The sequence below is a fragment of the Protobothrops mucrosquamatus genome, unplaced genomic scaffold, assembly GCF_001527695.2.
Source record: "Protobothrops mucrosquamatus isolate PMUCROS unplaced genomic scaffold, P.Mucros_1.0 scaffold324, whole genome shotgun sequence".
Lineage (NCBI taxonomy): Eukaryota > Metazoa > Chordata > Lepidosauria > Squamata > Viperidae > Protobothrops > Protobothrops mucrosquamatus.
The window spans coordinates 467,770-491,940 of record NW_015386663.1 but is presented as its reverse complement, the minus strand read 5'-3'; the positions used below and the strand labels follow the sequence as shown (position 1 = coordinate 491,940).

The 24,171-nt window shown below is 38.3% G+C and overlaps 1 protein-coding gene across 1 annotated transcript in view; it reads left to right on the top strand.

Moving 5' to 3' along the window:
- The first annotated feature begins 5,286 nt into the window (after nucleotides 1-5,286).
- The window catches only part of AGBL2 (ATP/GTP binding protein like 2), a 32,813-nt gene continuing 13,928 nt past the window's right edge, over nucleotides 5,287-24,171 (top strand). Inside the window, exons 1-11 of the mRNA XM_015815190.2 lie at nucleotides 5,287-5,447; nucleotides 5,855-5,917; nucleotides 7,910-8,021; nucleotides 9,917-10,045; nucleotides 10,162-10,350; nucleotides 12,312-12,419; nucleotides 14,290-14,440; nucleotides 17,743-18,522; nucleotides 20,064-20,223; nucleotides 21,800-21,926; nucleotides 22,795-22,895. Of these exons, the coding sequence (XP_015670676.2) occupies nucleotides 5,885-5,917; nucleotides 7,910-8,021; nucleotides 9,917-10,045; nucleotides 10,162-10,350; nucleotides 12,312-12,419; nucleotides 14,290-14,440; nucleotides 17,743-18,522; nucleotides 20,064-20,223; nucleotides 21,800-21,926; nucleotides 22,795-22,895 (1,890 nt within the window). The 5' untranslated portion in view covers nucleotides 5,287-5,447; nucleotides 5,855-5,884. The remainder of the gene's footprint in view (nucleotides 5,448-5,854; nucleotides 5,918-7,909; nucleotides 8,022-9,916; nucleotides 10,046-10,161; nucleotides 10,351-12,311; nucleotides 12,420-14,289; nucleotides 14,441-17,742; nucleotides 18,523-20,063; nucleotides 20,224-21,799; nucleotides 21,927-22,794; nucleotides 22,896-24,171) is intronic.

The following is a 24,171-nucleotide window of genomic DNA, read 5'->3' as shown; positions in this document are numbered from 1 at the left end:
GCTTGATACTTCTATGTTAAGCAGCTCCCATTTCAGACAGCTGACACACTATTCTGTCCAGTTCCCTGGTGGAGCACATAACAATAACTGATTGATGCACTTTGGCTGGTTCCATTTCTTACTCCACATTTGCTTTTTCAAGTACTGTAATGTGTCTAGCTGTAATTTGCCACTTGCATTTTTTGAAAAATGTATAGTCTTCTCAGATCAAACATTTCAGGATTTGAATCCCTTGTTTCATTCCTGGTTTTGTCAACACTTTGAGTATGGCAAAAATATTTGTTTTTCTGCCCTGGGCAATTCCCTTAATTGTATTAAAAATAATCTTCCCTTTCTATTTTTGCTGCTCTAACATCCTACTAGTTTCCCTGATGTGGCTAAAACAAGATGGAAAATATATTGTATGTAGCTGCCATATTGAGCACTTTTTGAATTGAAGGGGGCTCCCGTGTTTTTATTGGTGGGTATTCAGAAGGAAGGAGCCAAATGACTCATTTGTATAAAAAGCTGGTGGCTTGCAATTCTGTTGCTGACCAGGCAATAGCTGAGTGGCCTCCATAGTCCTGGATCAGTCCCAATACAGCACCCCCTCATAAAGACTTGCATTTGTACGCTAATCTGTGTTTAAGCCCTATCTAATTGGCTGCCAGTTGATAGATATCTGCTAGAGGAGTGGGGGGAAATTAATTTCTCAGTATTTAATTCTTAAGCCCATGTCACTGAATTCCAGCAGAAAGTCTGTTTTTAAAGTCAGGCTGAATATTTATTCAACCTATGAATGTCTGAATTAATTCTCCATTTGCTTTTTAAAAATTTAAATCAAGTAATAATGATTTTCTGTAAAATGAAAGAAAAGGCGGTTTATGGTTAAATGCCATTTGTATTTCTCCAGTTTATGGCTATGTAAATTTGTACATACACGTTAATAAAATCTCTTTTTATACTTCAGAACTGTTTCATGCTAGCTTGAGTCCTTTGTCAATAAAAATGATAGTTACCTAGCAAATATATACCTTATATGAAAACTCTACAAAATTACCTTTCTGCAAATATGCGTACTTCAAGACAACAATGGATAGTATATTCATCTGCATCAATGGTAGATCTTTCACTGATTTGCAGATCTGAAATAGCACAATTGAAGACCTAAGTGTTTTAATCAAAAGTTGCAACAAATAACTTCCCTGATTTATGAAATTTAAAATAACCACAAGCCAGTTCTTTTTACTTTTGTGGTTTGTTGGGATTCAGAAAAAAAATGTATGCGCTTCAAGGTGTTGATTATCATCTTCAAAGCGCTCCATGGCATCGGACCTGGATATCTCCGAGACCGCCTTCTGCCTCAGATTACCTCCCATCGGCCGGTACGCTCCCACAGAGTGGGTCTCCTCAGGGTGCCGTCAGCCAGACAGTGCTGGCTGGCGACCCCCAGGGGGAGGGCCTTCTCTGTTGGAGCTCCCACCCTATGGAACGAGCTACCCCCAGAGTTCAGGGTGATCCCGGATCTCCCTTCCGCCGCGCCCTCAAGACATAGCTATTTAAGATGGCAGGACACCGGATTCCCCATAAAAATCAACCCAAAATTTTGTTAAAATTTTATTGTTTCCGGTTTAATTATAAAGGAAAATTAATACAAAAATTGCCACCACAAAAACATGAAAACATAAACAAAAATAATCCGACAATCGGCGGGACTCAGGCGTTCCTCTTCCCGCCCCATTTTTATGTTATTTATTATTATTAAATAATAATAATAATAATAATAATAATAATAAAAAAATGTGCACTTCATATGGACTGTGGTCTCTAAAATTGCATGGCAGGATGAATGTGAAATTATTGAATCCAGAAGAATTTTCCAGAGATATTATAGTTTGACCCCTTAATTGACTGTTCCTCACCACTAAGAAAAAAAGAGATCTTAATAGCTTGTTGAATTATTACGATAAATAATCATTGGCGTTTTATATTTCATTTTAAAGGTATAAAGGATTTATATTATTATGATTGTGTGCTATCAAGTCAACATTGATGCTTAGTCACTCCATGGAAAGATTGTTCCCCATGAGCATCTGTTTCTAATCTGGCCCAGTAGTACTTTCAATGATACGTTCATTGCCACTGTAACTGAGTTCATTCACCTTCCTGTTGATTGTCCTCTTCTTTCTCTTTCATTTCCCCCAGCATTTAGTGTTCTCCAGAGAGCTAAGTCTTTGCATAATGAGTTCAAAGTAAGATAATTTGGACAGGGTCATTTATACCTTGAGTTAAAATTCTGGATTGATTTGTGGGTGAAGGTTTGTTCTCCGAAAGTCTGGGTTGGTTTCCGAACATTTTGTTACCAGGCTAGATAACATCTTCAGCGGAGTTTAGTGGATGTCACTGTCAGTGTTCTTCTGTTTATAAGGGCTTCATGTGTGGGTGTGTCAATTGAGGGTCTTATGATAGGTCAGGTGAGTCAGTGTGAGAATCTTGTAATGATCTTGTAATGGGGAGGTTACATCAGGTCAGGGTCATTGGGAGGTGAACTGGCTTGTGTGGCTTGGTTGAGGGTCGGTGCTATCTCTGGTTGGCTGTGAAGTTGATTTGGATTCTGGATTGATTTGTTTGAGGAGCCACATGTTTGTTTTCTTGGCTGTCAATGGTATTCTTGAGAGTCTTCTGCAATACCAAAGTTCAAAGTGCCAATGTCCTTTATAATATTCTGCTTCTTCACAATCTTTCACATCCATAGAATATCATGCTTTGCACTACTGTGATCTTTGTAAGTAAAGATACATAAGGATATTTGAATATCTTTTTCAATGCCTTCATGGCTGTTAAGTGCTAGTCTTTGGCATACTTCTTGGCTACTAGTAGAGCCCCAAAGGCAAAAGAATCCTCAGGTCTTCTTTAGTAGCACATGGATTACTATCCATCCTGAGGGGCCCATCCTCTAGCACAGTGTTTCTCAACCTTGACAATTTTAAGGCATGTGGACTTCAACTCCCAGAATTCCACAGCCAGCATTGCTGGCTGTGGAATTCTGGGAGTTGAAGTCCACATGCCTTAAAATTGTCAAGGTTGAGAAACACTGCGCTAGCACTATAGTATCAATCATTTTATATTTTCTATCCATGTGGTTTTTCTTAGTTAAATAATGGGAGCAGTTTACTCTGGTCTTCTTCACTATATGAATTTATGCTTGTGCTTTTGTCACTAAAGTGATGGTCTGCCTCCAGCATCTTGTATTGCTGCTGCCCAATATAGGCAGCATTTGCTTGCTTTAGCTGAGCAGGTACGACCTTCATGCTTTGCATGATCCTGCTGGGATTACATATGTTTGGTATATACTCCTGCCATTCTTTGCTCATCCTTCCCAAGAAACCCATTTCTCACCTCCCACCGTGATGAAACAGCACAACAGAAATTAAGGAGAAATACTCAAAACAAGTTGATATTTAAGTAACATTAAAATAATCTGTTCTTTCCTTTTCTCTAGTTATATTTTACTATTCCTATTTGTTAAATTTGTATCACAGTTCCGCAGGAGCTCAAATACCATACATACATAGTGTTCTCACTAAGTTTTCCCCAGAACAGCAATCCTTTGAGGTAGGTTGGCTCTGAATCCTGCAGTTACTTGAAGAGCGTATGCTGAATGAAGAGAAGGAAAACCTGGGATATTAGCCTTGCTTTTGGCACACATCAACTGATTGAGTTGGGCTAGCTCTTTTTATTAAAAGCTATAGTATTTTGGTGCAGTTAAGGGCACTGAGCTACTCTCTGGGAGAGCATGAATTGTACCTTAAGCATGAGCTCAGCTGGATGACTGTCGCAAGGCTAGGAAGGAGGTGATAGCAAACCACTCCTGAAAATCTTGCCAAGAAAACCTGCAGAGACTTGTCCAGGCAGTCACCAGCAGTCGACAAACAGCAGCAGCAAAATGTTCCATAGCTTGAGGACAAAAACTGATCCTGGATCACCCCAATCCCAATCCAACTCCTTAATCACTATAGCATATTGTTATATTCTAACACTTCTTAGTAATTCCCCAAAGACAGCTTTAACTGCAGTTGTTAATTTTGAAAAATATTTTCATATGAGCCTAATAATAATTTTATACTTGTCCAATTAACTGCTGTTAATTAAATGCAGGATAGAATTATATGCCATCAAATTCCCATGTGCTAGTTACCATTAACTTTTATAATGGGATTTTAAAATTTATATGTAAAAAGGTTTCATTAAAAATAATTTGTTTTGTCCTGCAAGACACTATACTGCATAATCTTCAAAAGAGATTATATATTTGGATCTTGATCTTGAATCTAGATCCTTAGCTGAATGGATGTTTAATATAATATAGATATCACTGCTGTATCCAATCATGTCCAAATAAGATTATTACAAGAAAAAGTCATGTCATTTTTTTTCCTAGAAAGCATTAAAGGAGCCACTTTTTAAATAAAACAATTGCAGCAAGAGATTGAAGAATCTTTTCTTATATAAGTAGACATTCTGGGAATTCCAAGGAATAATGAATCCCCTCATGACAACAACGTATTAACTGTTCACACTTCACAAAAACAGAAGAAACATTAAGTAGTTAAAGAAGAAAATTTAGGGGAAAGCGCTAAGGAATTTCTATTTGTATTTTTAATTATAATTTTCCTAGTATTTCCATCTCTGAAAATATACATAACCTGCTGTATCATTTTTGCTTTCTTGTTCTGTAAACCAGCAGCAAACTAAAAAGCCTGGGCTGAAACCGACTACGCAGTGTTTCTCAACCTTGACAACTTTAAGATGTGTGGACTTCAACTCCCAGAATTCCCCAGCCAGCTATGCTGGCTGGGGAATTCTGGGAGTTGAAGTCCACACATCTTAAAGTTGTCAAGGTTGAGAAACACTGGACTACAGGGTTCCGGTCCATGTTAATTTTAACGTTTCTCCGCCCAGTTTTTTTTATTCATTCAACTCGCTCTTCCGTCTGAAAGGGAACATGGAAACAACAGCTGGGTTGATTGAGACGCACCCCATCATAACATCCCTATGGGTCCGAAAGCGTGCAGACTGATATCAATAACGTTTCATACAGACACGCAAGCACCACTGAAATTCAACTTCGCTCCCTTACTGGAGAGCAGCGCGCCCAACAAAACCGAAACCGCCTCAGTTTTGTAAAAGCCACTGCAGGCTTGAAGGCGTCGCCACCTTCCCGCTAGCCCGCCCTCCCCCTCCCTCCGCCGGGCAGCTTGGCGTGACTGGTCGCTAGGATACCAAGTTCGCTTCCAGAGGGAATGAGAGGAACAAGAGAGAAAGACGGTGGGTGTCACTGTTGGAGATGCCCGAGGGCCGAGAGAGGCGGACCTGCGTTACCCTGAATGGAGCAAAGCCTTGCGTCGGTTACACGAAGGACCGGCGGAATACTCCTTCCTCACTCCTGAGACAGGAGTGCGACTGTTGTACGTTAAGGCTAGTGCAGGAGCGGCTCCCGCTGGCGGGGCTATGGGAGGCAGGGCGCACATACGCCCTTGATCCCCGGAAGGAGCGTGTGTGGTTGTGAGAACCCGTGGTCACGGGGGCGAGGGTGGCTTGATCTTGGCAGCAGGGATTGTTTTTAAAAATCTTTTTAAGACAAAACCTCTTTCTGGTTTCTCCTCCCGCTGCTGCCCTTCCTTGTCCTTCCCTTACTTTCTTTGATCCTTTGTGCTTTGCTTAGTCCTGTCATTTTCACAACCCCACCATCATCTTGTGCTTGGTAATATTTGTGAGAAATTTGCACGATAATCAGTCATTCCTTTTAAGCAAAAAGAAGAAAAAAAAGTCGTAAACCTTCAGGTATCTCCCCCTCCCCTTCTATTCTCTTTAGGCATCATCAGATAACATCACTGCACTCAACATGTGTTCATTAGACCCACAACCTGAGTTTCAGGTTAGTACAACATTGAGTTCATATGTTTTAAGAAACTTAGGTTAAAAGTCTCTCGTTTTTTTTAAATTTCTGAGAGCGGTTGTCGGATCGGTGGTAAAGCAAAAACTAGGGTCTCTGGGAAAGGGGGCAATCTTTTAGATTTTTTGGAGAAATTATACAACCTATAATCCATTGGATCATCATTTTACTGATATTTCATCAGATTCCTCAATGACGTCAACAATGACAGAGCTGATGTACTGAAAAACTATTAAAAACTCAGTGAGATATTTAGAGATGTATCTGCCTTGAAAGTAGCCCATGTTGCACAGCATAATCAAACACCAGGAGTTGAGCATAGAAATGTTTTATAACACATTGTAATAAGTCATAAAGTGCTTTATAAAATTTTATGTCATAAAATATTTCATCAAATTTGCCAAATTTCAATTCCACTAGAGTTGGGGTTTTTTTTTTCCAGATTTTGGACACTTTCTGTAAATTAGCCCATTTGAGGTATCTTGGTTCAAAAATTGTTGCCCTACAATGCACCATTTCACCCAGTTAAAGGTTACAGACACAAGAGTGTTAGTAGTAAACTGGGCAACCTGTGACCCTTTGAGTCACTCTTCTTTCCACATGCTTGCACTCTTTCCCCTCCCCTATGATCCTCAGGTGACTGCCGCCTTCTTCTTGGCTGGCTCGCATTACTGTCTGCCACTTTGCTGGAGGAAGGGGGAACCAAGTGAGTTGCAGACCACAAGGAAAACTGCACCCCTGTTCACCATTTTGACATGTCCCCTTTGCCAACTACCAGTAGCCCCCAGCCAGCCCTATCTCACCAGCAGGCATCCCAAATGCTTGATTGTCCTTCTTCTTTCCTTCTTCTTTCCTCAAACCCACAGGACTGCCTATCACTTTGATTGGGGAGGAGGAATAAAGGGAACAGCAAACCTCCACTCCCCTATTCAGACATATCACCAATGGCACCTCCTTTCACCTCTCAACCACTCACCAGCCAACTATACCTCACCAGCAAGCATCCCAGTAGCTCCTTCCCTTTCATCACCAGTGATTGCCATTAGGAGATTTCAAATGTTGGTCTTGGTTCCAAAGCAGCCAATGGCCACTGGCCCATCAAGACTTGCTCCCAGGCCTAAGGGACTAGAGGGAGGTAGGAAGGAGGGTGGGAATTTGCTTTTCCCATCTTTCCTTGTGCCATACAGTGTACAGATTTCTGGGAAATATAGTTGAAGGCGTGTTGATGCGAAGTGGCCACAACTTTCCCAAATTTAATTCCCACAGGAGTCATAGGTCCCAGCATTCTGTACATTCGCCCATTTCAGTTACCTTGGTTCAATAATTGTTGCTCTGTACTTCCCAATTTTGCCCAACTGAAGGCTACAAACAAACAGACACAACAGTATTAATAATATACAGCAGTGATGGCGAACCTTTTAGAGACTGAGTGGCCAAACTGCAACCCAAAACCCACTTACCGGTATGCATCGTCGGATGCCAGGTGGGTGTGGCCCATTGGGTGGGCATGGCTGCGGTGATAACAGCAGACTGGGTGGGACTAAAAAGTTCAATCAATCAATTCCAACTTTGCAAGTTCTTTTTTTTCCCCGCAAGAAGTTGAAATTGACTGATTGATTGAACCTTTTTTTTTTGTACATGGCAGAGGCCTAAAGCAAAAAGGTTTTATAAAACCCAGCTGAAGAGCTAGGACTGGGGTGACGGCGCGCGTGCCCACAGAGAGGGCTCTGAGTGCCGCCTCTGGCACCCATGCCGTAGGTTCGTCACCACTGGTATATAGATAGATGTGATGAACAGTCATAGTTTGGATTTTGGGTGTGACCAGCAAGACGTTTTTTCAAGAGCATACTTGCTATTAAAATACAGCATATTCAGATATTTTTGTTTTTGTCTCACATTGCTACACTATGGTAAAGGAGTTTCAAGTATACATGCTGGCTTTTAGAATGATCAGAAATCTAATTGTTTCCACAGCAGTTTAAAGACCCATATGAACAGTTTATATATCAACATCTCCAGTACTATGGTTATTTCAGAGGTAAGGTGTCTGTTCTCAATTTGATGTTTTCATCTTTATTGCATCTGTAACATTCTGTAGCAAGAGATACTACCTTTGTCAAAGGACTAGCTAGGGATTGCTTTTCACTGCTTGTTTTTATTGTTTGAACATTAAGAAATCCTTAGTGCTTACTGTTATTTATAGCAATAACAATAGCACTTAGGCTTACATACCACTCCATAGTGCTTTACAGCCCTCTCTAAGTGGTTTACAGAGTCAGCATATATTGCCCCCAACAATCTGGATCCTCATTTTACCCACCTCAGAAGAATGGAAGGCTGAGTCAACCTTGAGCCCATCAGGACTGAACTCCTGGAGTGAGCAGTGAGTTAGCATGCAGTGCAATAAAATGTAGCAATAAACGAAACCTATCATAGCTAAAAATCAATGCCCTTGTCCATTGTCCACAATCCATAAGTGAGACAAACTTAAGTTGTCCTTAGCTGTGCTAATGTTAAAATAGTAATTTCCTCTTTATTCTGATACCATCTAAGGACAGTGTCAAGGTATATAAAATCTATTAAGCTTTGCCACCTATTATCATGGAGAGAGGTCAACTGACTTACAGTAATTGGAGACAGGGTGGAGGCAAGACAGAGGTCAGCAATGGGCACAACAAATTTTGTGCTAGTGAAGTTTTCTGCCAGCTTCTGGATAGGTGGGTAACACTTTAGGGGATAGGTTCTAATATGAAAATAAATGTCTTTTAGTAAAAAGATGTTGTATTTATAAAATGAGAAAATATTGAAAAAAATAACACATTACTCCAGTACTATACTACTACAATTTAATATAATGGTTAAAGGCACTGGGTTATAAATTTTTAGAGTTCTAGTCTACTTTTAGAATGATATGAAGCAGTTTCTGTCTTTCAGCTCTAGGAAGAAGACACCGGCAAACCACTTCTGAAAATGTTTTGAGAAAACTGCCTGGACTTGTCCAAGCAGTTGCCAGGAGTCAAAACTGACTTATAAGCACACACAGATACCACACAATATAAGACATTGTCCTTTTACCTTCTGCCTCAATCCTAACCTTTTGAAACAGATAATCCTTCCTCAATGGACTTTAGGGACATAGGGAGAATAATGGACTTTTCATTCTCCCTTGACTATCCCTAGGATGATACCAGTGGAATTTAATAGAGCATAGTTGATATTTGATATGAAAAGCTCTTGCATTTTTTCTAAAATAAGGATTGAAATTGATGGTTAAACCTCCATTTTCAGTCTCAATCCTCACTTACCAAAAAAGAAAATATAGGGCAGAAATGTTCATCCTTACTTACTGTGACAGCACCATATTACCAAACCTTCAGTAACCATTGGAAGCCAACTGTCTATGGAGATTCCCAATTTCCAGGTCATAGTTGTCCCAAAGGTGCTTTTCAAAAGGCAACTGGACTTTCCTTGAAGTCTTCAAGGAAAAAAATAAGAAAGTCCAATTTGAAAAACACCTTTGGGATTTGGAGGCCAACATTGTTTTTGGTTTTTTTTTAAGTGCAGCCTTCAGCTGAAAAAATTGCCCAGTCTTGAAGCTGATAATACACATCAGATTAGACAGCAGTTGAAACTGGTCCTATGTACAGTATGTACCAATTTCAAGGAAAGGGCAGCTTGTATCATATAGATGATAAATCTGGGATTCCCAAATCCTCCAGAATAGTTTAGGGAAATATGAGGATAAGAGTGTTGCAAGGCAATGTGGAATCTGCAGACAGTTGCAGCTGAATATAACACATTGGCAGCTGTGCCTGTGAGCTGGGCATATAAATATGATCTTGGTAATACAGCATAATTTCTCAATGTATATGTTCCTGAATTTGTAATAGCTATACAGTAATTCATTGAGAGCTTGTAATTATAAGGTTAACTAAAAATAACTAATTTCATGAAATAATATTATAAAATTTTATTTCTTAGATGAGGAAAATTTTCCTCACAAGTTTAGTTTTCCCTTTGAAAGCTGGGAGAGCTCATGCCATTTATTGACAGCAGGCAACCTCTGCAAAAAAGATAGAAAAGAACATGATTCAGACAAGACCCTACTCTGTAAGTAAACTGAATTACCAACCTGTTGTGCATTAGCTATTGAAAATGAAATAAAACCTTCACTGAGTATCTGAAAAGAAAGTAGTAGCATATTGTATATGTTTTTCCTTTCACAGGTTCACTAGTAATGGAAACTGCACTTCTTAAAAGTAAACAGCGCATGCTTGATCAACTGGAAAGCCCCAGTATCTTGCGCTTACGGGAACCTCGGAATCTTTTTTCTCTTCCTAGAGGTAGAAATTCAAAATTGAGCCCACTCTGGCCAATCGAGTGTGAAGTAATCGAGGATCATATCTATCACATTGGTAATCTGAATCTTATATCGGGAAAAATGTATTTGTTGTAATGTAATGTATTTATTGTACAAATAGAATTTTGCTACATATGCCTGCAAATCAATCCAGAAATAACCCTGTACATTTAAGAGAAAAGAAGGACATGGGAATTGCCCTGTTGGGCCAGACCAATGGTTCTCAACCTTTTTAATGCCGCGACCCCCAACCGATCGTAAGTCGAGGACTAAACCGGTCGTAAGTCGAGGACTAAACCGGTCGTAAGTCGAGGACTAAACCGGTCGTAAGTCGAGGACTACCCAACCGGTCGTAAGTCGAGGACTTTCCCTGCCCAGGAGCGCCGCACATGCATGGTTCTGCCCCCTGCGCCGGCTGAGGCGTAGCTGGCAAGCGGCAGAGACGGAGCAGGCCGACCACCAGCTGGCCCAGCCCAAGGGAGGTAAGGCACCCGCCGGAAAAGGGGGAAAAATGGCGGACAGCCTTGCTTGGCGACCCCCGTGAAATGGTCGATCGACCCCAAATGGGGTCGCGACCCATAGGTTGAGAACCGCTGGGCCAGACTGAGGTCCATCTAAATCCAGCACCTTACAATGGCCAACTGGATGTTTCAGGAGATCAAAGTAGGAGATACAGGCCCCGTCCCACCACTGTTCCCCTACAGCTAGTATTTACAGCCATGCTACTCACAACCTGGAGATATTCCAAATTGAGTATTGAGTATTCAGGAGTGCTAGTTCCATTTTCCATGATTTTATTTGATTGCATGTTAAAGCCTATCCTGCTAGTGACTATTATTATGTCTTGAGTAATGAATTTCACAATTTAATGATATGCTTATGTGAGGAAGTGTTTTCCGTTTGTAACCAAATGCACAAGACAACAGGTCCATTTTTTCTTATGACTGCTAAGTCAACAACTTTTGATGAGAAATGGTTTTTTAAAAATCCAAATATATACTATCAACAGAGTCAGATCCAAATATACCATGTTGACAATCACTTTTATTCACATGCCTGATGAAAATTTCAAAGAACTTAAGAAGAATAGCAAGATAGGATTAATTGTTTGGAAATAATGCTGATATTCTTTCTGCAAGGCTTGTTTCTTTATGATTAATTAGTTTTTAAATAGATATTTTCAATTGTTGTTCAGAATATTTTTATACAATAAAAAAACAGGATATAGCTCTATAATGAGAATATTCCCAATTTTTAATTTAAAAGATAATGTCAAAGCTTTAGGTTGATTACAGCAGGGGTTGGTAACTGAAGATTTCCTCAAAACCTCCAGAGCATCATCTTAATTTGGCATTGAATTTGCAATTAAAATTTGTCTATCCTGTTTAGCATTGAAATTTGGGGCAATATATATATTGGATTTCAATAACAAACGTTTGAAATAGCCTCTTAAATATTATGCTTTCAAAAAGTTGATAAATGAAAAATATCCAGGCCAATATAGATAGTCCTCAAGCTACGACCACAATTGAGCCCAAAACTTCTGTTGCTAAGTGAGACACTTGCTAAGTCAATTTTGCCCCACTTTATGACCTTCCTTGCCACAGTTGTTAAGTAAATTACTGCAGTTGTTAAGTTATTAATATGGTTGTTAAGTGAATTTGGCTTCCCCATTGACTTTGCTTGTCAGAAGTTTGCAAAAGATGATCACATGACACCATAACACTGCAACCATCATAATTATGAGTCAGTTGCCAGGCATCCTAATTTTGATCACGTGACCATGGGGAAGTTGCTACAATCGTAAGTGTGAATACACACACACACACACACACACACACACACACAAATATATATAATGTGTTCTGTATGCTTGTATATCATACTGTGAAGTGTCTTTAGAATGGAACTGAGAGGAAACTCAATTTGGAAGGAGTCAACCAGAGCAAATAGGAAATACTTAATTTTTAAATTGGGAAATCCAAATCACAGTGCCATTATTTGCTTCTTTATTAGAATGGGTTCCTCCTAAGCCAGAACCTTTTTATCAGCCAACTGGAAATGAATTTGCACCGGAAATAGTTGGAGAGAGTTCTGGAACCGTTGTCTATTTCATAGAACCAGGTATTGGTATACATGGGGTGATAATACATTGCTATAAAGATGCCTTATTAGTTAGTGGCTGAGAACCGTGCAGGCTACCTACTGTAAAGGCTAAAAAAAATCTATTGATAAGAGAAACTTGGAAATGGGGAATTAGAAAATAAAGACAAGAGTCAGTTGTGAATTAGAATACAGAAGATAAAGAAAGTAGTATAGATAACAGACCACAGGATACTAGAAAAGAAAGTAAATCATGCTGGATTATCAATCAGAAGTATGATTTATCTCCTATCAAAATATGATTTGTCTGGATATTAAATTCTGTGAGGTTGATTTTCATATCATCTTGGTAGATTCTACGGATATTCTCAAGCCATGATGTATACATGAAAAATATAAATCTTGAATCTTATTCTTGAATACAATCAAGTTATTTGCTTGATTATTAGGAGACTTGTCTATGTATAGAGAGACTGAATTACATAAGTGTAATTTCTAAGTGTCAGAGGTTCGTACAAGACCTCTAGATCAGTGATGGCGAACCTTTTAGAGACCGAGTGCCCAAACTGCAACCCAAAACCCACTTATGCATCGTCGGGTGCCGGGTGGGTGTGGCCCATTGGCTGGGCGTGACCCATTGGCTGGGCGTGGCTGTGCAGGTAATGGCAGACTAGGTGGGACTAAAAAGTTCAATCAATCAATTCCAACTGTTCAAGATCTTTTTTTTTCCCAAGAGAAGATGAAATTGATTGATTGAACCTTTTTTTTTTTGCACATGGCGGCGGAGGCCTAAAGTGAAAAGGTTTTATAAAACCCAGCTGAAGGCCTAGGACTGGGGTGACGGTGCGCGTGCCCACAGAGAGGCTTCTGAGTGCCGCCTCTGGCACCCGTACCATAGGTTCGCCACCACTGCTCTAGATTATCACTCCTCTCACACTTCCTTAAACATATACAATGCTAATAATGGTTCCAAACTACTTTTGGAATTGCAGGAATTAATTGCATTGATAACATAATGAGTATTAATTGCAGAACATAAATTTCACAGTTTGCTATTGGAAAGGAAAAGGTAGGTGTCATATTTAGGGATGTGAGGGTTCAAAGACAATGAAAGAAGAGCTGTATCTTTCCATATGTCTTTACCCATCATCATTAGCATCATCATTAGCATTCTTTCCAATGTCGGTCACTGTGTAAACATAATGGATTATCCAAAAATAAAATGTTATTTTTACAAGCTCAGAGAATACACAGTACATTTTTCAATTTAAAATAATAAATCACAAAATTTGCTGATTTTTTGGGGGGCATGATGTAAAGTGAGGAAAGAAAAATGTTAAGAGTAATTTGAAGGAAGAGGGAGAAAGGGAAAAAAAATGGGTTGAGTGAGACTTAGACTGCTTAACTTTAACTCCCTGCCCTATCTCAGGGTCTTTACCAAAGATGTCAAAGTACTTATTTCAAAGGTTTTTAAAAAAGAGCATAAGGTAGAAAACTATAATAAAAATGTTCGTGGAAGGCAGAGTTATGCACCTTTTCAACTATTCTGCTGTTCCACCATAGCCTCTCCCAATTGCTTTGAATTTGAATAATTTGAGGATTGTTACACACATTGTTTTGCATGTATTATCTAATTTAGTTCTTAAGTCATCATTGAGGAAAGTTAGAGAAGTACTGTACAGTGTTTTTAATTTTGCCCAATTTTTAGAAAGTAGAAAAACTGGAATCAGATTACTTATCTGCAGTCAATTTTAATTGCTATTTATCCATGGGAGATTAGTGTTTGTCAGTAATTTTAATAACAAACTTTGCAAAGCTAGTACACAGATCTACTTATCACAGAGCAAGATCTATGATAACTTTGTTGACAGGCATTCCTCTTCTTCTGCAGCAACTACAGATGCCTATTTTATTGCTTCACGAGTTGGAGGATCAAGGCTACCTATCAAGTCAGCTGCTGCCACCTTAAAAGATCCAGAAGATACTGTACTGTTATTCGAATCACGCTTTGAAAGTGGGAATCTCCAGAAAGCAATCAGGGTGTGAGTAAGAAGAGTTGGGAATCATACAGGGCAGGAAAATATGTGGGACCAGAAAAGGAGAACATTTTATTTTTAATGAAGGGCTAGGATAATCTGTTGAAGGACATTGATTGTGCTATTGCATTAACATTAAAAGTGCTAAGGTTTATTACAAATCACGTCCTTGTAAGAGATACCTCATATTTCAGATGTACTTTATCATGAATTTTAATTTAAATTGATATACAGGTAGTCTTTGATTTATGACTACAGTTGAGCTCCAAATTTCTGTGGCTAAGCAAGGCAGTTATTAACTGAGTTTTGCCACATTTTATGCAAACTTTTTTACACAAATGTATCTGCAACTAAAAACAGTATGATTTATTATGCCTTTCCTAAACAATTCAAAGGAAATCTAACATCTTGGGTAAATAGTGCTTTCTCCAAGCAGTTAGCAAGGTTTTTTGTTATCCAGAACTCACAAGCATTTGTATATTAAGCAAACCAACAGAGGAAGTAAAAAGAAGAATGAGTGGTGAGACTCAGCTAAAGATATCCAGGCATCCAATACTAGGGCACTGGATCCTGAGCAGTTTTGAGTTCCAGTTGCTATTATTACCATAGGTGCCAGCAGGTTGGCCTGTAATAAGGCTTCCCTCATCCAGAATCTTGTCACAGAAGAAAGAGCTGACCTAGCATATAGCACTGAAATTTGGAGGGGCCTATAAAGGCATTATTGTCTCATATCTTCAAATTAACCATGCTTTCAGGAAAGAAAGACAAAGGTTTTGGAATGGGGTCTGTGGAAATTCTCAGTCACCCAGGTCACAGTTGTCTCAAAGGTGCTTTTTCAAAAGGCAACTGGACTTTTTTTTCTTGAGGAAGACATTTTGTTTCTCATCCAAGAAGCTTCATTGGTTCTGGCAGGATGGTGGGAGCGATAGAAGGATGAATTCTGACAGGATGGCAGGATGTGTGTGGAAGGATCATATTTCTTTGCAGTCTCTGGTCTTAGCACTCTCCCTGAGACCTCTTGAGGCCACTTGGGGTTTTATCTGGGGCCTCAATGTCATCTGTATCAGAGTGGAGGGGAAACAAAAAACAAAACAAAAAAACCAACCACCAGTCCAGTTGCATTTTGAAAAAGCACCTTTGAGTTTTGGAGTGATCTTTCTACTCCCCAGAGCTGGATATTATTGAAAGACCATGAGAAAATCTCAAGTATGCAGGTCATGCAAGGAGACCTGAGACTCCGAATGGGACAACTCGCTGCGGCCAACTCACCATGGACAACTTGCCACGGCCAACTTGCTGTGGGACAATTTGCCATGGGGCAATTGAACAATTTGATTTAATTATTTAAAATCAATTACAAAAATATTTTAAGTTTTGTCATTCACATTTCATTTTGTACCTGTTTTTGCATCCCTTCTTTAATGATTCTATTCCACCATTCTTTTGATATTAGTGTAACTCTTGTCCCGTGGCGAGTTGGCCAGGGCGAGCTGGCCAGGGCGAATTGTCATAGACCCCCTGAGACTATTAGAAGAGATCTGCAAGGAAGAGTGGGAGGAAATCCAATAGTGAGACAAGACTCTTAGCTCTTTCTGAAGTTGTTCCTTCTGCCAAAGGTGATATAAAATATTGTCCAACGTTCTTCACTTGCCGTATTCACTCTTTACTTGTAAACAATTGCACATAAATATTAAGTAATCAAATTTGCTGTGGATTGCAGCAGAAGCAGAAGATGTAGAGGTTTTGTCAGCTTCTGTTCACTTCAGGATTTATTTAAATTCACAGTTTAACTAGTAGATCTTAAACTTTATATGCAACTGTATATGGGTGGAATGTAGTGGCATTTTCACACTTGGCACTCCAAAAAGACACTGCTTTCCCTATCAGATTTTTAGGGAAACTATTAGTACCACATGATCCTTGCAGAGAGAGCCATTTAGCTGTCTATAATAATAATAATAATATTAATAACAACAACAGCAACAGCAACAACAACAACAACAACAACAACAACAACAACAACAACAACAATAATAATAATAATAATAATAATAATAATAATAATAATAATAATAATAATAATAGTAAAGTTGGAAGGGACCTTGGAGGTCAGCTAGTCCAACCCCCTGCTCAGGCAGGAAACCCTATACCATTTCGGACAAATGGCTGTCCAGTCTCTTCTTAAAAACTTCCAGTGTTGGAGCATTCACCGCTTCTGAAGGCAAGTTGTTCCACTGGTTAATTGTTCTAACTATCAGGAAGTTTCTCCTGAGTTCTAGGTTGCTTCTCTCCTTGGTTAGTTTCCATCCGTTGCTTCTTGTCCTGCCTGCAGGTGCCTTGGAGAATAGCTTGACTCCCTCTTCTTTGTGGCAGCTCCTGAGATACTGGAAGACTGCTATCATGTCCCCCCTCGTCCTTCTCTTCATTAAACTAGACATACCCAATTCCAGCAGCCGTTCCTTATATGCTTTAGCCTCCAGTCCCCTAATCATCTTTGTTGCTCTTCTCTGTACTCTTTCTAGAGTCTCCGCATCTTTTTTATATCGCGGTGACCAAAACTGGATGCAGTATTCCAAATGTGGCCTTACCAAGGCATTGTAAAGTGGTATTAACACTTCACATGATCTTGATTTTATCCCTCTGTTAATGCAGCCTAGCACTGTGTTGGCCTTTTTGGCAGCTGCAGCACATGGCTGGCTCATATTTAGGTGATTGTCCACTAGGACTCCGAGGTCCCTCTCACAGTTACTACTGTTGAGCAAGGTACCCCCTTTACTATACCTGTGCATTTGGTTTTTCTTGCCTAAATGTAGAACCTTGCTTTTTTCACCATTGAATTTCATTTTGTTACATCTTAACACTGTTCTAAAGGAATGTTCTTCTTACTTATTTTGCACCTTACCTTTAACTCATCCCCTTCCTTGTTGAATGAAAGAAAATAAAAATGAATATTGGCTAAGATTTCTAAGCCACCTGGATTTCCATATAAAGCAAATCACCTAAATACTACAGACCGGCAAGAATTAAGGTATTCGGTTCATCTCTTAAAACTCCCCATTTCCCCAAAATGGAATCTGGTCAAGGCCACATATGCCACACAAATAACAAATGATGTGCCACATTAACAAGCTGATGGAAAGAGTGTGTCCTTGAACTCTTTATTCACAGAGAGGAAGACCGTAATAAAATGAATCATTCTATTTCATCTTTAAATAAGACTGAAGGACATGTCACTATGTAGTTCTTCCCAAGAGGAAGAGGCTGCTGCTGGCTTTTAATGCATCTTTGTCCTCCCTGCTTCCTTTCAGAGGCGAATATGAATATGAACTCACTTTGCGGACGGATCTTTATACCAGCAAGCATACCCAGTGGTACTACTTCAGAGTGCAAAATACTAGAAAAGATGTCACGTACCGCTTCACAATTGTTAATCTGATGAAAGCCAAAAGCCTCTACAATATGGGGATGAAGCCTCTCATGTATTCTCAGAAGGATGCTGAGTCTGAGGGTATTGGCTGGAGGAGGGTGGGTAATCATATCAAGTATTATAAATACAACACAGAAGAAGGTCAAACCCTCTATTGCCTCACGTGGACGGTGTGTTTTCCTAACAGCTATGACACATGTTACTTTGCTCAATTTTATCCTTATACCTATTCAGACCTACAAAATTATCTTTTGACTTTGGTAAGTAATCCACTCTATTCTCAGCATTGCAAACTCCGCCCTCTGTGCAACAGTCTAGCTGGAAACACAGTATACCTTCTTACTATTACCAATCCGTCCCAAAGTGCCATGGCTGGAGCAGCAAAAAAAGCTATTATACTAACTGCCAGAGTCCATCCTGGGGAAACAAATAGTTCATGGGTGATGAGAGGTTTCTTGGATTTTATCCTGAGTGACGCTCCTGATGCTCAGCTCCTTCGAGATCTCTTCATATTCAAAGTTGTGCCCATGCTGAACCCAGATGGAGTTATTGTGGGGAACTATCGCTGTTCGTTGGCAGGAAGAGACTTGAACAGAAACTATAGGACAGAATTAAAGGAATCTTTCCCCTGCATTTGGTATACTCGGGCCATGATCAAGAGGTAAGTGACAGAGATTTATATGAAGTTTCTAAAGGTAGCATATATTAAGAACTATACACACACACACACACACACAGTCACTGCATGTGAGTTGAGCAGTTATATAAATTTGTTCAATAAATACACACTGTGCAGTTATATAAATTTGTTCAATAAACACACACTGTGTGAGCATATGTGTATATACCTACAACAGTTTCTGAAGTTTTTTTTTTTTTGCAATAATACAAATATCAGACTTAGTTTGCATGTGGGAGGCTACGGAGGCTTCAAATATGCCAGTGCTATTTGGTGAAATTGCTAGCTTATCCAATATATGTTCTGCAAAATATAGGAGAGTATACTATAAACAGAAAATTTAGAAAAGTACATACACTCTGAGCATCTCTAGAAATGCTGTATTACCTATCAGTCAGGGACAGCGTCTAGCAAGTATTCATATGAGCTACATGCATTGTTGTTGTTATTCAATTATTCTTCATTTCTAATCCCGTGTCCTGATGAACAGTTAGCATACTTCTCCCAGTAGTAGACATCTTTTTTCATAGTTTCAGTCAGCATTTCTTATCTGAGCCTAAAAAGATGATGTTACTTTGTAAACATCTTCTCTACTATTAATCACATTGGGATGGCATTGCTTATTGACATAATCTTAACAGCAGATCAGCTTTTGCATTCTCTTCTTTTATCTTCAGTAAGATAATTCTTTAAGGCTTTCTCACTTGTGCCATTAAAGTGGTATCATCAAGATATTGATACAGTAATTTTAGCATTTCTTATGATACAGCTTGCATATGGCTAAATAAATAAACTAAAAATATACAATCTTGGAACATTCTCAATTTAGAACTGTATAGCTGGTTACAGTCTTCTGTTTGAACTGTTGCTTTCTGGATTTCATACATATTTTTCAATTAGAAGGTAAAATGGCCTAATACACCCTTGATTTTTAAGGGCTATCCCCCGTTTGGTCAGTTTTGAAAAAAGTGCCAGAGAATCAGTGGGTTGTGTTTGTTTGTTTTTTGCTTTTATTTCTTGTTTCTAAAATTCTTGTGCTTTCATTTTCTTATTTTTTATTTATTTTTATTTTTACAAATAACTCAAGGCGGTGAACATGTCCAACACAATTCCCTCCTCCTATTTTCCTTACAACAACCCTGTGAGGTTGGGCTGGCCCAAAGTCACCCAGCCAGTTTTCATGGCCAAGGCGGGACTAGAACTCATGGTCTCCCACTTTCTAGCCTGGTACCTTAACCATTAGACCAAACTGGCTTTTTTCTGCCAGAAGTGTATTGGATTACAGCTATTCTGCCATTAATAGGGAAATGAGAATCAACCAATTATTTACTTTAAATAACTACTAAATCTAGCTAAAGATGTATCTATCAGGAATGTTCAAATTCCTAATTGTTTGATACTGCCATACAAGTGGGGGGAAATAATACAATATAGTTGTTTATATGTTTATATGTATAAAATCAGACATTCAGAGGTTTCCTTGGATCTCTCTTTATTTCTGTCTTGTGTCTCTGCTCTGAAAGAGTCCTTGAGGAACGTGAAGTTCTGCTCTATTGTGATATCCATGGACATAGTAGAAAGAACAATATCTTCATGTATGGCTGTAACAATAAATATACACAAGATCAGTTACTTCATGAGCGAATCTTTCCTCTTATGATGAGCAAGAATATTCCTGATAAGGTGGGGCCTGTATACAGATTCTAATTCAGTACATTCATTATTTCAGTATAAATTGTCTAAATTTCACAGATACTGTTTTATTCAGACTTCTTTTCATTACTGGAAAATATCTATTTTTTTTAAAAAAAAAATCTGATTACAATAGCCAAAATTTTCCTCCCTTAAATAAACTACGTATTCTGACTTGTGCCATTTTTAATTAATGGATGGAGAAGCATTTGGTGGTGAAACTTGGGGTAATTTGGAACAGAAACGTATTTAGGCAGCATATCTACTTTTTCAATCCTCTTGAACTATGACATTGGTTTTTGTCACATTTTACAAATATAGCAATTTTTCCAGTATAAGCAGATAACAAAAATTTAATACACACTCATAAAAATAAATCTTTTTATTTTCAAGAAACCAAATAATGCAGGTCTTAAATATAAAATTAAAATTATAGCTCTAATTTTAAAAAGACATGCATTTCACTGTTGTCAACACAGAAAATGCTTTTTGTATGTCACAAATCGCAAGTTATAGTGACATTCATTTTTTTATTGTAAGATGGAATTAATTGGATACAGTTTGGAAAATGTTCATGGGCCTGAATAATGACTGGAAAACAATTGTAGCTGAAGATCAGGCAGAATCCAGGCGTAAGGTGGTGGGGAAAGGAAATGTGCACTTTATCAGAAGCAGGAGAAGGAGGTGCTACAGCTCAAAACGCAACATTATTTAAAGGCCAGGTGTAAATATTGGTTGCAGATGTTTATTTTTTGTTTAAAAAAAGATCCTATATCTATATGCCCACTGCCAAATTTCATGTAGCTAATCAGAAGCAATGATAGAACATAACAAATAATATTCGGAAACACTGATTGGCTAGCTCAGACTTTTTATCTTGAATTGTATTTTATTTGACCCTAAATTAATCCGAGCAGATTACAATATGGTTTAACATTGTATGACAACAATCCCTAGAAGATACACAGTTTATAATCTGAGAGAGAAATTGTTTTTATTATTAATTTTTTATCTCACCTTTTTATGTAACTCAAGGCAGTGAATATAGCTAATACTCCTGTCCCCTATTTTCCCCACCACAATAACTTATGAGGTGGTTTGGGCTGTGAGAGAGTACCCAGCCCAAAGTCAGCCCAGACTGCTTTCATGCCTGAGGCAGGCCTAAAACTCACTTATCTCCTGGTTTATAGGTTAGCACCTTCATCAATACACCAAACTGGTTCTCAATCACCTGCATTCTAGAGTGTTTTTTTAAATACATTAATGGATTACCAAGTGTTAATTATTTATTTGGCCTGATCCAACGATGCTTTAATAAATATCTCTAATAATATAATAATTCTAATTTGGACAATTTGGATGTTCAGTTTTGTTTCAACAGCTGTAAATTTCAAGTTCAGAAGTGTAAAGAAGGAACTGGACGAGTTGTGATGTGGAGAATGGGAATACAGAACAGTTATACAATGGAATCTANAGTGTTAATTATTTATTTGGCCTGATCCAACGATGCTTTAATAAATATCTCTAATAATATAATAATTCTAATTTGGACAATTTGGATGTTCAGTTTTGTTTCAACAGCTGTAAATTTCAAGTTCAGAAGTGTAAAGAAGGAACTGGACGAGTTGTGATGTGGAGAATGGGAATACAGAACAGTTATACAATGGAATCTACATTCAGTGGATCAACACTTGGTGAGCGTACATCTTTTTTTCTATTCAAGGTAGTACAGTATCTAGGTTCAGATAATAGGAAAACAACCAAGCTCAGAGAACACCAAGGACCCCATAGTTCAACCCTGAACTACACATATTCTCTTTTTTTAATGGTCTGGTGATTTTTAATTGGTTTTGGGTTAGCAGCTGTGCACTCGGCCTACAGAATGTGAGTATTTGTACTGTACCTTAGACCTACAGTTAAATTCATGGCTATCCCAGCCTTATTTCATTGCTTGGGCTGATTGCTTCATGTTGTGGGAAAATAAAGTTATCTCCTTGTGATACAGAGACTGTATGTTAAGAGTATTTCAAATTAAATATAGTAAAGTGAGAAACAAGCTTACTGGCTATGAAATCCTAACATAATCAAGGAACTAGGTATTTTAACATTCTGTCAAAGTCAATAGACTTTGGTAGCAGTAGCAGCATGAGTGAGGTCATCTAAAACTGTATCTACTTTTGTATTTTTAAGAAGCAAAGGAAAGTGTGTGTGGGGGGAGATCTTAGCTAATTCTGATTACTACTGCATGGAAAAGAACATGATGTAACTAGACAGCAAGAGATCAGAAAAACAATACAACTTGAAGAGTAAATTCTCATTCTTCAGGAGCGTTAAGCAAAAAAGGAAGAAGTAAAAGAAAGAAATAAGATTATAATGGATGCACTGCCCTTTATTGAATAATAATAGGTACAATGGGCAAAAGAAAAGACTGTGCAAAGAATGCTGGTTAAATAATAAATTACACAATGTGATGAATAAGGGAAAGACTTTTCTCTTGATTGCATATCAAGGTATTTACTGTACTAAATACTAAAGAGCCACATGTTTATTTGTCTTTCTCAGGTGCTAAAAGTAACTGTCATTTTACATTTGAGGATCTCAAATCTTTAGGTTATCATGTCTGTGATACTTTATTGGACTTTTGTGATCCAGACCGCTCCAAGGTAAGAGTTTCCAGTTGTAGCTTAACAGAACTAGAAGATACTGTTGGATTGGCCAGGGCATTTAAATAGCGATAGCACTTAGACTTATAAACCACTCCATAGTGCTTTATATCACTCTCTAAATGGTTTACAAATATCAGCATATTGCCCCCAACAATCTCAGTCCTCATTTTACTGATCTCAAAAGGATGGAAGGCTGAGCAGGTCAGGATTTAACTCCTGGCAGTGGGCAGAGTCAGAATCAGCCACAGTACTGTACTGCATTCTAGCCACTGCGCCACTACAGCTCCCATATTTCTGAGGCATGCTTTAATATTGCCATTATTATTTCTTACATTTTGAAAGTACGTAGTCTGGAAATAGCCATAGTCCATGCAGTTCAAATCCAAACTGATCAAATACCAATAGAAGACATGTATGCAGCCCGCTCCTCTACTGTACATGCTTTTTCTTTGTGAGTCTGAGATGTATAAGAAATAAACAAAACTTCAACCAAATAGTAGATATTAATTTTTCAGTATACATAGGAATTTTGTTCACTAGAAACTAGTCTGAATGCAGTTGCCCCTCGGGTTATGAACATGTTATGAAATGTAAATTAGTCCACGTAGGAAATTTGATAATCAAAGGAAAGACTATATAATTTAAGAATTTGTTCATACTGATCCTGGTACATCCTAAAGGAAATTCAGCCTGTGTTTTGTGTGTGTGTGTGTGCGCGTGCCTGCACATGTGCACATGCTGGTTGAAGAGATTTTTGTTGATGCCATTTGGATTTATTTTTTAATCTTTTAAGTGTATATAAAGATTGATATATTGTACATTTTTCAAATTGTTTTATATTTTACTTGTTAATATTTGTGTTACTGCTCACTGAAATGGTTAGAACGGTTAAAGCATTTTAAAGCGTATAGCCAACTTTTTGAATTCTTTGTTCATTTTCCATCATTGTTTGTTGTATATTGCCTATCTTATCATTCATGTTTTTAATTTCATCTCTCATTTCTCCAATATCATTCTTGATTTCTTTGTGATGTACTTTCGTTTCTTCATGATTATTTGCTATTGCCTCTTGGATCATCATCATTGTTTCTTGAATCATTTGTAGTGTTATCTGTATGCTCTGTGGGGTCATTGCCAATTCTGCCTTTTCTTTTTCTTTCCCCAACATGGTCCCTATCATTCTTTGACCTGTAGGAGAGGCCATTATAGGTGTGGGATTTGTAACTATTTTTTTGCCTACTTTAGTTGTTGTTGCTGTACTTGTCATTTTTAT